This window comes from Carcharhinus amblyrhynchos, unplaced genomic scaffold (genome assembly GCF_965287045.1).
Source record: "Carcharhinus amblyrhynchos unplaced genomic scaffold, sCarAmb.v2.hapA scaffold_49, whole genome shotgun sequence".
NCBI lineage: Eukaryota > Metazoa > Chordata > Chondrichthyes > Carcharhiniformes > Carcharhinidae > Carcharhinus > Carcharhinus amblyrhynchos.
Genome location: NW_027649790.1, coordinates 200,001 through 214,164, shown reverse-complemented (window position 1 = coordinate 214,164; position 14,164 = coordinate 200,001). Strand labels below are relative to the sequence as shown.

The 14,164-nt window shown below is 47.1% G+C and overlaps 1 protein-coding gene across 6 annotated transcripts in view; it reads left to right on the top strand.

Moving 5' to 3' along the window:
• The window catches only part of pknox2 (pbx/knotted 1 homeobox 2), a 422,849-nt gene that overhangs the window by 404,149 nt on the left and 4,536 nt on the right, over positions 1-14,164 (top strand). For all 6 annotated transcript variants that reach the window (XM_080182211.1, XM_080182212.1, XM_080182214.1 and 3 more), the window contains one exon: positions 14,117-14,164. This exon is cut by the window's right edge and continues 128 nt beyond it. In XM_080182211.1, coding sequence (XP_080038337.1) covers positions 14,117-14,164 — 48 coding nt within the window. The remainder of the gene's footprint in view (positions 1-14,116) is intronic.

The window sequence follows — 14,164 nt, the reverse complement described above, 5'->3', positions numbered from 1 at the left end:
GGAAACACCTTCAGGGGTACAGGGAAAAAGCAGGGGAATGGCATTAAGGCACGATGCTCGTTTGGAGAGCTGGTACAGACGTGAAGGGCCAAATGGCCGCCTTCTGCTCTGGAACAATTCTGTGATTCTGAGACTAGGGGAAACGTTTTCTGGGTTGATCTCACCCTTTTTCAAAAAGGGCTACAGGTTGCTCCAACAAAAACGTTATCTTCTCCTAATCCTCCTCACAACCCAGATAAAGATGAAGCAGAGCTTAGTGTTGGGTGTGATTTGTCAAGTTTTCCGGTTGCCATTTGCTGCACTAAAGATCTGTTCAGCAGCTCCCTTTTCTCTCCCAGTGTTTTGGATCTTTCCTGTGCTGTGCCCCACTTCTCAATGACATCACTAGTGTGGGCTCCGATTCTATCCTGTAGTGAGTAGAAGCACGTCAGTGGAGGATGTCGATTCATTTCCAAAGAATGCGCAGGTTAAAGGCTAGTGGACTCTTGGCCTTTATCTCAAACGAGTTGGAATACAAAGCAGAAGGGAGCAAAGCCAGTGTTGGGCAGAACCTCCATCAGACCTCATTCCATTTTTGTTGTAGTCACAATGCCTCAGGCTAGACATGATGGCCAAAGAGAAGTTGCAGTGCAATACCAGGTCAAGCGTTAAACCGTGAGGGCAATTTGCACACATTTGATTTCTATTTCCTTACGTTTAGAGGATTGAATGGTGATCTAATGAAGTGTCTGAAATGAGGCAATGATCTGAAGGGGTTGATTGAGACCCAGAGGGAAAGGACAGTTTTAAAATTAGCACCCATCCATTCAGTGTAAAATCAGGAAGAACATCTTCCGCATCAAGCGCAGAGAAAATCTGTAACTCTCTCCTGGGTCTTAAAGCATTCATGTCCAACACTGATGGATTGTGTCATTTAAGGCTATCAAAGGAGACAGAGCAAAGGCAAGTAAATAGTGTTGGGGTGCTGATCAGTCATGATCTGATTGAGTGGCTGACTAGCCTTGATGGGCTGAATGGCCTCCACTCTTCTTATGGATGGATAATTCTCTGTTTCTTCGCCCACCATGCAATCGCTAAGGAATCACTCCTCACTGTAGCATGAGGAGGCATTGATGGACTGACTTCAGTTACCCTGTTCGGTGAAGTATATTTTCCCTGATCTGCCAACTCATCCAGCGCAGCCTGTGGAGTCCTACCCATGATTGCTTCAGCTTAAGTTTATTTATTAGAATCACAGATAGGCTTACATTAACACTGCAATGAGGTTACTGTGAAAATCCCTTCGTCGCCACGCTCCAATGCCTGTTCGGGTCCACTGAGGGAGAATCTAGCATGGCCAGTGCACCTGACTGGCACGTCTTTCAGACTGTGGGAGAGAACCGGAGCACCCAGAGGATTCCCACGCGGGCACTGGGAGAATGTGTAGGCTCCGCACAGGCGGTGACCCAAGCCGGGAATCGAACCTGGATCCCTGACGCTGTGTGAGGCAGCAGCGCTAACCGCTGTGCTATCTTGCCGCCCTGTAACAGCGCATGGAACGTCACTTTACATCTGCGGATCACGCTCCCACCCGGAGGCTCTTGTGTGACCACGGGCACCTCCAACGTGGCACTGCCTCGCAGTATCCGTGCAAGGAGTTAAAGAGTGACTCTGCTCGCAACGGATCATGAACAGTTTTGACAGAAAGCTTATTGAATGTGCTGCTGCCAACCTGGCTTCGGGCGTCCTTCCAACACCGCCTGGGGTTAAAAGGAAAGCGGCAGACAAAGCAAGCCTTGTGTGAGGGCCTGCTACAGTTCAGCTGTTCACTGAGCAGAGAATCAGAGGCACAGCAGGCCCCGTCCCCTTGGAAGAATTCACCCATTATCCCTGCTTTTAGCCACAGCATTATGGTGAAGTGGAACAGATAAGTTTGGGGAGGTGGGAGGGAGGTGGAAACAAAGGGACACTTTAACAGTCAGATTAAGCTGAGCGCTGCAAGTAGCTCCTACCCACACAGTGCACTGAAAATAGTCGACACAGTGAGAGACTAAAGCGGAAATCATTTCAGATATCTTTTGAGGCAGATGAAAACTTTGCTGAGAATGTTCTGCAGACATGGTTGTCCAGGCTGCAGGCATTTTCACTGACTGCCCCCATCCAGGGGTATTATCGTGGCATTTCCTGAGCGCAAAATGACCAATCCCCATCACCTCTTTATAGTATTCCCAATCTGAATGCTGGAGATATCCAGGATTAACCGTTCTCACTTTTATTCATGGATGCTGCAATCGGACTGTATTTCTCATTACTCTCGAAACTCGCCCGATGCTCTAAGTGAGGATGTGTCCAGCTCAGAAAAATGTTTGACTTGTGGGGAGGTTGGATGGTGTCGTGATGCTAGGGTCGCGGTTGCCCTTCATCACCCGCTCCTCCATCATCACCACCCTGCCTGCCTGCCCCAGCCAATGCCCTCCACTATTTTGTCCCCCATCTGTCATCACTGTCTCTGTCTCCCTCCTCCCCCTACTTCCTTACCAATCTAGATTTCCGCAGCTCAATTATATTTCCAATTTAGATAACATTCCTGTCTGCCATTTTTGTGTCCAGAGTGTATTTACCTCATGCCAATCGCTTGAGCTGCTACCACTTATTATTCACTATTCTGTTCACAACTCATTATTCCTCTTCACTTTTATCCCCTGCGGCCCTGGATATATTCTCCTGTCTGTTCTGGCTCTGTTGGTTTGAAAAGCCAAGCTCCCGTAATTGTGCGGTGGAGAATGGGCACTTGTCACTGCTGGCAAGTGCGAGAATGTTCTTTTTGTCTCAGCTGAGCTTCTCACCTTCCAAACATCCCCAAATCCAGTGGAATCGGTTTTCACTGACGACCTTTGTGTCGGAACCGTGTCGGAAAGCTGCTGGATGCCTGTCCAGTGTTTCCTTAGAGCTGCTACCACTACTAAATAGAGAACTTGGATTTATGTAGCACCTTTCATGAACGCAGGCCATCCCAAAACACGCAACAGCCAATGAGGAACATGAAAGTGTAGTCATTGTTGCAATGCTGCCAGTGTGCACACAAGATCTCACAAAAAGATTTTTCTTGTATTTATAGGATGTAGGCGTCGCTGGCTAGACCAGCGTTTAGAGCCCATCTCCGATTTCCTCGAGAAGGTGGCGGTGAGCTGCCTTTTTCAAACACCGCAGTCCATGTGATGTAGGTACATCCACAATGCTGTTAGGGAGGGAGTCCCTGGATTTTGACCCATTGACGATATTTCCAAGTCAGGATGGTGAATGATTTGGAGGGGATTTTCCAGGTGGTTGGTGTTCCCACGTATCTGCTGCCCTTGTCCTTCCAGGTGGTAACGTTCGTGGGTTTGGAAGGTGCTGCATTTGGAACCTTGGTGAATTCCTGCAATGCATTTTGTAGATGGTACACACTGCTGCCGCTGTTTGTCATTGGGAGGGGAGGTGAGTATTTGAGGAAAGGGTCTCAATCAAGTGGGTTGCTTTGTCCTGGATAGTGTCTGGTTTCTTGAGTGTTGTTGGACCTGCACTCACCCACTGAAGAGTTTCCTTTACTTCGCTGATTAGCTTTAGAACATAGAAAAACTACAGGACAAACAGGCCCTTCGGCCCACAAGTTGCGCCAACGATATCCATACCTACTAGGCTTACCTATAACTCTCAATTCTATCAAGTTCCATGTACTCATCCAGAAGTCTCTCGAAAGACCCTATCGAATTTGCCTCCACAACCGCCGATGCGTTGGGGAATCAGGAGGTGAGTTACTCGCTGTAGGATTCCTAGCTTCTGTCCTACCCCTGTAGCCACAGTATTTATATGACTAATTCAGTTTCTGGTCAATGGTAACCCCCCCAGGATGTTGAAATGTGACAATGTTTTGTGTTCACCTCCTCAGTAACTCTCTTTGAGGTCAGTGTAGTAACTAAAACCCTGGGTGACCACCAGTGGACAAAGGCAATAGCTATTTATTTATAAGCAAGAAAACTATTTGCAACACACAGCAACAGCTAAACACAAACTCCTACGACCTCTCAGTCCAGGTCTTGACATCAGATTTAAAGCCCATGCTGTGTTTGGATCTGTCTGCGCTCCTGTTATTTTGGATGTTAGGTGGTCTCTGAGATTTGCTGGAACCTCATGTGACACTTCAGGTGGCACAGTGGTTAGCACTGCTGCCCTCAGCACCAGGAACCCCGGTTCAATTCCAACCTCTGGTCACTGTTTATGCAGAATCTGCATGTTCCCCCCATGTCAGCGTGGGTTTCCTCCGGGTGCTCTGGTTTCCTCCACTGTCCAAAAGATGTGCTGGTTAGGTGAATTGGCAGTGCTAAATTCTCCCTCAGTGAACCTGAGCAGGTGCTGGAGTGTGGCGACTAGGGGATTTTCACAGTAACTTAATTGCAGTGTTAATGTAAGCCTACTTGTGACACTAATAATAAAGAAACTTTAGATGGATTAGCCATGTGTGGGATCATGGGGATAGGCTTGAGGGACGGCCCTGAGTAAGATGAGAGAGAGAGTCAGTGCAGACTCAATGGTTCAAGTCGCCTCTTTCTGCACTGTTGAGATTCTACAATTCTGTGAGGAAGTCTTGTGGTTTTCGAGGTTAGCCGGGACAGTCAGATACTTGCTATCTTTCACAAATCGGCCAAGTTCCTCAGATGCTGCTCCTTATCCAAATGCTCACTTCTTCTGCTCCCGATACTGGATCAAGTTAATTCTCCTAATCCTGATGTTAAACTCAATTGCTCGTTTGTTCTTCATGTATTTGAATAATGATTTCCAACCTTCCCTACTATACCAAGACTCAGGAAACTTTGCAAGCTGGTAATACACATGGCTGAAACATTCTCGTTTTTTTTAGAAGATTGATGGGTTGGTGTCAACTTTTCATTTTATATCCTTCCTCCTCCTCGATATTTCTTCCATTCGTTAACCTCCAGTGAAGTTACATGTGCAGCCACTTTGGTTTTAAATCTTAGATTTGTGGGTGGCACGGTGGTTAGCACTGCTGCCTCACTGCGCCAGGGACCCGGGTTCAATTCCCAGCTTGGGTCACCGTGTGGAGTCTGCACATTCTCCCCATGTCTGCATGGGTTTCCTCTGGGTGCTCCGGCTTCCTCCCACACTCCAGACAGGTGAGCTGGTTTTGTGTTGGCCGTGCTAAATTCTTCCTCAGTGTACCCGAAAAGAGGATGAGGATTTTCAGTAATGTCATTGCAGTGTTAATGTAAGCCTACTTGTGACTAATAAATAATTTTTTTATTTGTTTTCTCTTCATCCATCCACTTCAGAGTGGAGGTGGTATCAATATAGCATGAACCCATTTTATGTTGAGGTGTTCAAGTCAGATTAGGTAAAAGGTAAGGTAAAGTTTGTTTATAGGCAGAAGTAAGGCTTACGTGAACACTGCAATGAAGTTATTGTGAAAATCCCCTTCCGACACCTGTTTGGGTCAATGCATCTAACCAGCACGTCTTTCAGAATGTTGGAGAAAACCAGAGCACCCGGAAGAAACCCAGGTAAACATGGGGAGAATGTGCAGACTCTGCACAGACAGTGACCCAAGCTGGGAATCGAACCTGGGTCCCTGGCGCTGGGAGGCAACAGCGCTAACCACTGCACCACTGTGCTGCCCGACAGGTACAGTGTAGGCCATTCATTGGGGGAGGTGATGGCCTAGTGGTATTATTGCTAGACCATTAATCCAGAAACTCAGCTGATGTTCTGGGGACCCAAGTTCAAATCCTGCCACAGCTAAGATGGTAGAAATTGAATTTGATTTTTTTTTTAAAAAGTTTTGTAATTAAGGTAATTATTGTCGATTGTCATTAAAAACCCATCCGGTTCGCTGATGTCCTTTAGGGAAGGAATTCTGCTCTCCGTACCTGGTCTGGCCTACAAGTGACTCCAGAACCACAGTTGACTTTCAACTGCCCCCTGAAATGGCCTAGCAAGACTTCCAGTTCCGGGGCAACTAGGGATGAGCAAGAAATGCAGACCAGCCATCAACGTCCTTGTCCCATAAATGAATTTTTTAAAAATTCAGCCATTTGAAGCCTGTTCCGGCTCACAATTAGATAGTGGCTGTTGTGAGCCTCAATTTCTTTGGCCCATTTTGTTCTCTTGTGTGACCCAGTGTGTTGTACGGTGGGTTAGAAACCGTCCTTTCAGCAGCGCAAACTGGGGTGAAGTCTAGCCCCAGACAGATGGTATGAAGGCTCCTCTTGTCGGCTGGCAGGGAAGCTCTCGCGTCGAATGCATTTACACATTCTAAACCCGGTTCGGTGCAGAATTGACACTGCCGCAGCCCTTTTGTGGGTGAACTGGGAGCGTCAAAAAACCATCCCCCCTCGACTGCACTGCACTCAGTGAACACGCTGCACAGCAGGATACAGCAAAAGGGGAGCTGTGTGTTTGAGCAGATCCTGCGGGGCTCACACGAGATGGTAAGAATTACTTGGCTTCACGTTCTGTCTGGGACGATATTCGCCTCACAGTAACGGTAATCTGACACTAACTATAATCACCTCGGTGCCGATGGTTTATAGCCTTTACACACAATGTGTGCAGCGTGATTACCGCAATTAAACCAATCGATTTTAAAACAAAGCAGTTACAGTATTTAGAATCCAGGTGACAGATCTGACGAATGCAGTGGATTCTACACTCGAAAGGTTGTGCCCTTCACTCTTTTTGTTTGATGTTTTGCAAGGTTGCAGTGTCTGCAAACACAAACCCCTGAAATACTTCACAAACTTTAGCCTGTGGTTGTGTTAAAATGGCTCTCGGCTCGCTCGCCCACCCATCCATCTCATCCATTCCTTATTTCAATAGCTTTACAGAGGTGAAATTGGATCAGTAAGTGCTTTTCCAGCTCCTTCAAACAAAAAAGCGCTTCACTGCTTCTGAGAACTTTCTGGAAAATTCCTGGAGAACTCCTGCGTCCGTAGGGTGTTGTTAAATGTGTGTCGACAGGCCGGTTCCATGCTACAGGGTGGTGCTGCCACCTTGAGGCAGGGGATGGTGAGACCTGTTGCTGGCTTCATTTGGCCAAAGTAGCTGTTGGACCCCCACGAGTTTCAAATGCCAATTGGGTTAAGCTGCCCCGGCCTTTAACTTCCCAATTTAGAGTCATAGGAATATACAGCGCGGAAACAGGCCCTTCGGCCCAACTCGTCCACGCTGACCAGGTTTCCTAAACTGAACTAGCCCCATTTGCCTTCGGTTTGGTACATCTTTCTTTCAAGATGGTGTGGCGACTTCTTGTGAGCTGTCCCCAGCTTACACTCTAATTCTATCTTTTACTCCTGTTCTATGCTTTTAAAACTGTACTAAGCTGATCTTTTTCTACACCCTAGCTATGACTGTAACACTATATTCTGCACCCTCGCCTCCTTCTCTATGAACGGTATGTATTGTCTGTACAGGGTGCAAGAAACAGTAGTTTTCACTGTATCCCAATACATGTGACAATAATAAATCAAATCAAATATCCTTCTAAACCATTCCCATCCATGTACTTCAACAGATGTATTTTAAATGTTGCAATTGTACCTCCCTCTACCACCTCCCCTGGCCATTCATTCCATATATGCACCATTCTGTGTGGAAAAAGTTGTCCCTCGAGTCCCTTTTTAAATCTTTCCCCTCTCGCCTTAAACCTATGTCCTCTATCGTAGAATCGTAGAACCCTACAGTGCAAAAAGAGTCTGCACTGAACACAATCCCACCCAGGCCCTACCCCCATATCCCTACATATATTACACCCACTAATCCCCCTAACCTGGACACTAAGGGGCAATCAGCCTAACCTGGACATCTTTGGATCTGTAGTTTTAGACTGCCCTAACCTGGGGAAATGGCCTTAGCTATTCGCCTTATCTATGCCTTTTGTGATTTTATAAACCGCTATAAAGTCACCCTTCATCCTCCTACACTCCAGGGGAAAAAGTCCCAGCCTATCTAGCCTCTCCTTATAATTCAAACCTCCTAGTCTCGGTAACATCCTCGTAGATCTTTATTGCACCCTTTCCAGTTTAATAACATCCTTCATACATAGCAGGGTAGCCAGAATCGTATGCAGTACTCCAAATTTGTAACCAGACCTGAGCAATGATCCTATGGTGTGGAAAGTTACCTTTTGTAATGTAAAACTACAATCCTGCGGGTGCTGGAATCCTGAAATCAAAAACAAAACAAAAATGCTTGTAATACTCTGCACCAGTTTCCCTCTCCTTGGATGCTGAGCAGTTTGAGTAATTTGTTTTCTGTTTAAAGAACAGATAGTGACCCAAGATGGGTATCAAACCGGGGTCCCTGCCGCTGTGAGGCAACAGTGCTAACCACTGTGCCACCGTGCTATTGTTGGATGTGGTATTTAAAGTACTTTTTTACTTTTTCCCTTTAAAACTGGATAGATAGCTGGAGAAATCAAATACTTAAAAAGCTGCGGGGAAAGGACAAATGGCGAGTTCTTTCAGAGAACTGGTACAGTCAGGTTGGATTGAAAGGTTTCTTGCAGTGCAGCAATATTGTGCTATTCTATATTTCGGTTCATGCTTTAACACGTTCGGCAGTTTGTTCTGTCTACGGTCTTTGACCTCCACAACCACTACCCCCCTATCCCGCCCTCTCCTGGGAGGTCCAGTGAGTGCTGAGGGTGGGAACTACAATGCTGAGATGCCCCCTTGGCCAACCTCCCCAGTAAGTGTATTCAGAACCCTTTTTTCTTTTGGGGGTTCAGCCCCTCTGCCTTCCACCAACCTCCCTCCATTGCCCCGATGAGCGGAATGTACCTCGCGTACAAGATTTCTCATGAAGTAAAATGTCTTTTGTTTTCAACAATTAAAGTGTTCTATTTTTGCTCAAGTAAAGCTCTGGCAGCAGCTGAATTTGCCAGCAGTGTTGCCCTGACAACAGGTAGCTATTAAAAGAAGAACCTGGCCCAGTTTGATGCTGGTTAGAGGTTGCACAATTGTGGGGAGTGTAGTCAAACAGCAAATCATCCCTCGCTCCATCAAACTACAAGTCCCAGCGCACTTTGTGGATATCACTGCAAAGTCAGAAATATCTTTATTTTGACACGGTCACAAGATTTCACCTTGTGGTAGATTTGTAGATCTTGTTTACAACCTTCCACTTTTGTATTGGTTGTTATGGGCGAGCGAAACTTCTCTCACAGTAGTTGAGTACTCCTTTAGTTGAGACTTCTTTCCTTGAGTCGCAACTGGTTAAATGAGTAAATGGATCCTGAGCTCCAATACTAAGTTTATAGATCTTGTAAATTATAAGGACAGAGTGGTGGCACAGTGGTTAGCACTGCTGCCTGATAGCGCCTGGTACCCGGGTTCGATTCCTGGCTTGGGTGACTGTTCGGAGTTTGCATGTTCTCCCTGTGTCTGTGTGGGTATCCTCCCGGGGTGTTCCAGTTTCCTCCCACAGTCTGAAAGACTTGCTGGTTAGGTGCATTGGCCATGCTAAATTCTCCCTCAGTGTACCCAAACGGGTGCCAGAGTGTGGCAATTAGGGGATTTTCAGAGTAACTTCTTTGCAGTGTTAATGTAAGCCTACCAATAAATAAATTTAAAACTTAAAAGTTAGAAAGTTCTCTAATTGCTGATCAGTGGTGCATTAGCTAATATTTGATGGTTTATTTATTAGCCTAGACCCCGTGCTCTGGAATTCAATGCTTTAAACTCTCCACCTCTCATTTCCCTTTCCATCTTTAAGATCCTCTGCTTAAAAAAAAATCACCTCTTCAACCAAGCCAGGCACCTCGTTCTATCTTTACACCTACAAAAAGCACCTTGCAACTTTGTCTCCATGATAAAATTTGTAATCATTGAGTAATGTTGATGTTGAGAAGAGTGTTACGCTGTCCCATCAGCATTCTTTGATTGAGAAGACGCAATACTAATTTGCGTTGTTGCTGTAGGTTCCCCACCCAGTTACCACTACTCGAGATTGTAGTTGTGTGAGCATGAGTTGAAGTCTTGTTTGGGATGCTTTCCAAGGAGGAATGGACCCTTGGAGATCACAGCCCGTATAGTGATGAATGGTTTGAAATCAAATGTCACTGGGCTGCATTGGATCAACATCACACCATCACCTGCCCCTACATGAACACCATCCCCCCCCACCCCCCCTCCAGGGTGAGTCACGTTCTAAACCGAGTAGGGTGGGGAAAGAGAAAAGGCAAAAGATGAGATGGACGTGACATTAGATGGGCTTAGAAACTATCCTCTAACCAACAATCTTACCAGGATCATGGTGCAAAGATCAGTGAGGGTGAGTGAGCTCCAGTTTCATTCACAACAGGTCCAATTTCCAGACTGTATGCAATAGTGGAGAGAGGAGGAGGTGGGGGGGTGGCGGTCAGCATTGGGGGAGAGAGAGAGAATCAGCATCAGGAGGGGCAGGGAGAGGGAGAGGGTCAGGGTCAGGAGGGGCAGGGAGAGGGTCAGGGTCAGGAGGGGGAGACAGAGGGAGGATCAGGGTCGGTGGGGGGAGAGAGGGAGGATCAGCGTCGAGAGAGAGCGGGTCGGGAGGGAGGGAGAGGGTCAGGGTCAGGAGGGACGGAGAGAGAGGGTCAGCGCAAGCAGGGAGGAAGGAGAGAGAGAGAGGGTCAGTGATGGTAGGGAGAAAGAGAGAGGATTAGCGTTGGGAGGGGGGGAGAGAGAGAGAGAGAGGGTCAGCTCTTTCAGAGAGTCACTGCAAAGTCGATGGGCTGAATGGCCTCTTTCTGCACTATAGGGATTCTATGCTTCCCTCTTTCAGCCCCTTTCTTGCCCTCTGTTGCCCTCCTTGCCCCTCCACCTTCCCGCCTTTCTTTCCACAGCCCTATGTGCGCTGCCCTAACAATCTGTCAACTCCTCCAAATGTACTAAAACTATTTCATTTTGACCTGAATATTTGCACAATACCGTTTTTTGTATTGGACTGTCTGACTTTGGAGTTAATGAGGCAGACCGGGTGATGGCAGGGGTTTGATTTAATGGAATTCCTTATTTCATTCCGTCCCAAACTTGTTTTTGGAAATTATAAGTCACCTTAGACTCTTTTTCAGGCAGATTGTTAATAGTTAAAGCGATGAATGACACAGGATCTGGTCAGGCACCAATTTTGGAACAGACAAAAGGACAGGATAAGGATGGCACGGAGAGTGGGATCATTGAGTTTGCTTGTGTGATGAAAATGACCTCAACTCAATAAATAGATGTTAGTGGAAAATATGACTGAGATTTTCTTTCAAAAAAAAAGTGTTGGTCTGGAGTTGTAGAAATTTCCAGACGCCCCAATGGAAAAAATGTTATCCAGTTCAAAACTAGCCAGGCAGCACTGGGGAAAGGGGATGCGTATCTCTTCCACACTGTGTCTGAGGTAAGCTCACATTTAAAAATAGGGAAGGCTGAGGATTCAAAATGAACATAGTTGAACAGGAAAATAAGATGTTAGTGAGTCAGCAAGGGAATAAATCGCAATACCATATGACCATGAAAAGAGAGAAATTATTGGCCCCAAGTCTCCTGAAATTGCAAATTCCATTGGCAACTCTGACCTCTCGAATGTCACCCCTGCCCTCCCTCAATCGCTCACTTTGGAAACTCTCCATGCATCTCTGAACAGCCAGACTTGATGAGTCCAATGTTTTTCCAGTGTGACCTCACACCATTTGTAAATATGAGCTCACCAGAAATGTGCACCTTTATCCCATTCCCCTGTGACCCGCATTGGTTTTGGGTCTAACAGCGCCTTGACTTTAACCTTGTGTTCAAATCTCTCCATTTCCTCTTCTCTCCCTGTGTCTGCAATCCTTTCCAGCCCGACAACTCTGACCTCTTGTGCACCCCGGATTTCTTTTTAATCCCTCTGGGATTCTTTCACTAAGTCACTTCAACTTGCTCACCTGCCTGTTTGACCAAGCTTTCGCTCGCAGCTGGCCAGCAGGGTGAATATGTGTGGGGTTATGGGAATAGGGTCTAGGTGGACTTGTTGGTGCGCTCGATAAACCGAATGGCTTCCTTCTGCACTGTAGGGATTCTATGATTCTAATTGCTCCTCCGCTGGCTTGCTGAAAATTATTAAAAATCTGAAAATGTTCCTGTAAAATGTCCAAAAAGCAGCACCATTTTACCCGCCTAACGGTGATGGGCTGTTTGACTGCTGGAGACGGGATAGCCAAGCCTGGCTGCATCCATTGGGCACTCGCCTGTATTTCCCAGCAAGTGAACGCTGAGGCGAAGGGTCTGCGCCCGTTCCAAACCAGACCACGTGCCCCGTGGACTGTTGCCCCAATACTGCCGTCACGTCCGTCCATGGTAAAGTTCAGATGGATCATCTTTGGACCTTGTTCGTCCCCGAACCCAATTATTGTCTTGCTCAAGCCAAGCCTGCACAGCCCTCCTGTCAGTGTTGAAAATGGAATCTGTTTCACGCTTGTCCTGTGTAGAACTCCTCCGAACGGAATGGGTCAGTGGCAGGGTCAAACTGGTGGGCATCCCCTCCCAATACCAAGGAGGGTGGGACCTCCTGGTAAATAGGTACAAATGGAATTGGCAGCAGCTTCCCACTCTCCTTCGGTCTGTCCAGTCTCTCTCGCACACAGGCAAATGTGCAGGGCAACAGGCCCATCAGTTTGACCCCGTCACTAACCCATTCAGTTCACAGGACAAGTCCCCAGTTGCACAGTGGGTTAGCACTGCTGCCTCTCAGCGCCAAGGACCCTGTCTCTGTGGACTTTGCACATTCTCCCCATGTCTCCGTGGGTTTCCTCTGGGTGCTCCGGTTTCTTCCCACAGTCTGAAAGACATGCTGGTTAGGGTGCATTGACCCAAACAGGTGCCGGAGTGTGGCAACTAGGTGAAATTCACAGCAACTTCATTGCAGTGTTAATGTAAGCCTTACTTGTGACGCTAATAAATAAACTTTAAGAACTTTAAACAAATTCCGTTTGCAACACTGACAGGAGCGTTCCGCGCCGATGGGGAGGGCATGACTGGAGAAGTTACGATGGAACACAGGACACGGTTTCCTGAAGTGTGTGCACTACAAACACCAGATTGCAGAATTCCCCCAGAAATCCCAGGGGACAATATCTCCTCGTGAAACAGATGCCTGATTTCACTCATGAAGTTACTTTTGTGAGCTTGTTCTTGGAATGTGCCTCAAACTGGCACGGTCATGTTTATTGTCCAGTTCCGCTTGCCCTGCCAGGATGATGGTGGGCCTTGAACCATTTTCTCAGGATGTTACCATCGCTGGCAAGGCTGGCATTTATTACCCACCCCTGGTTGCCCCGAGGTGATTTGATTGGAAGGATGGGGCGGTGGAGTGGGCGCTTTTCAGACCACAAGGAGTTTGAGTGACAAACTAGACCACTTCAGAGGCAGTTAAAATTAAGCTGCATTGCTGTGGGTGGATTGGATAAAGACAGCACATTTTCTTTCTAAATAATGTTAGTATTTTACTGATAACCCAACAACTATAAGGTGACTTTTCTGGTGATAGTGCTCACACAGTGACAGGAGCCTACAGTGCAGAAGGAGGCCATTTGGTCCATTGACTCTGCACTGACCACAATCCCACCCAAGCCCTATCCCCATAGCCCCATGCATTTACCCTAGCTAGTCCCCCTGATGCTAAGGGACGGCTTATCATGGTCAACCCAACTAATTCGCACGTCTTTGGAGTGTGGGAGGAAACTGGAGCACTTAGAGGAAACCCAGGCAGACATGGGGAGAACATGCAAACTCCACACAGACAGTGACCCAAGCTGGGAATCAAACTTGGGTCCCTGATGTTGTGAAGCAGCAGCGCAAACCAGTGTGCCATCATGCTGCCTGTGATGTTAGATTGAGAATCCCAAGATTCCAGACCAGAGAGAATGAGATAAACTCAGTCGGGATAGTGTCTAGCTTGGAGAAGAACTGGGAGGTTTTGGACATTCTCATCATACTGCTGCCCTTTCTAATTGTTGGAGATCCTGAAGTGTGGAAGTGCAGTTTTGAGTACCTGAACTCTTGTTCTTGGAGGAAGACGGGAGACCCTGCTCCCTCGGGTGCAGCCCAGGCTTTGACTGTAACCCTGTTCTGTTTCTCACCAGGTTTATCAATGCCAGGCGGCGTATCCTGCAGCCAATGCTCGATGCCAG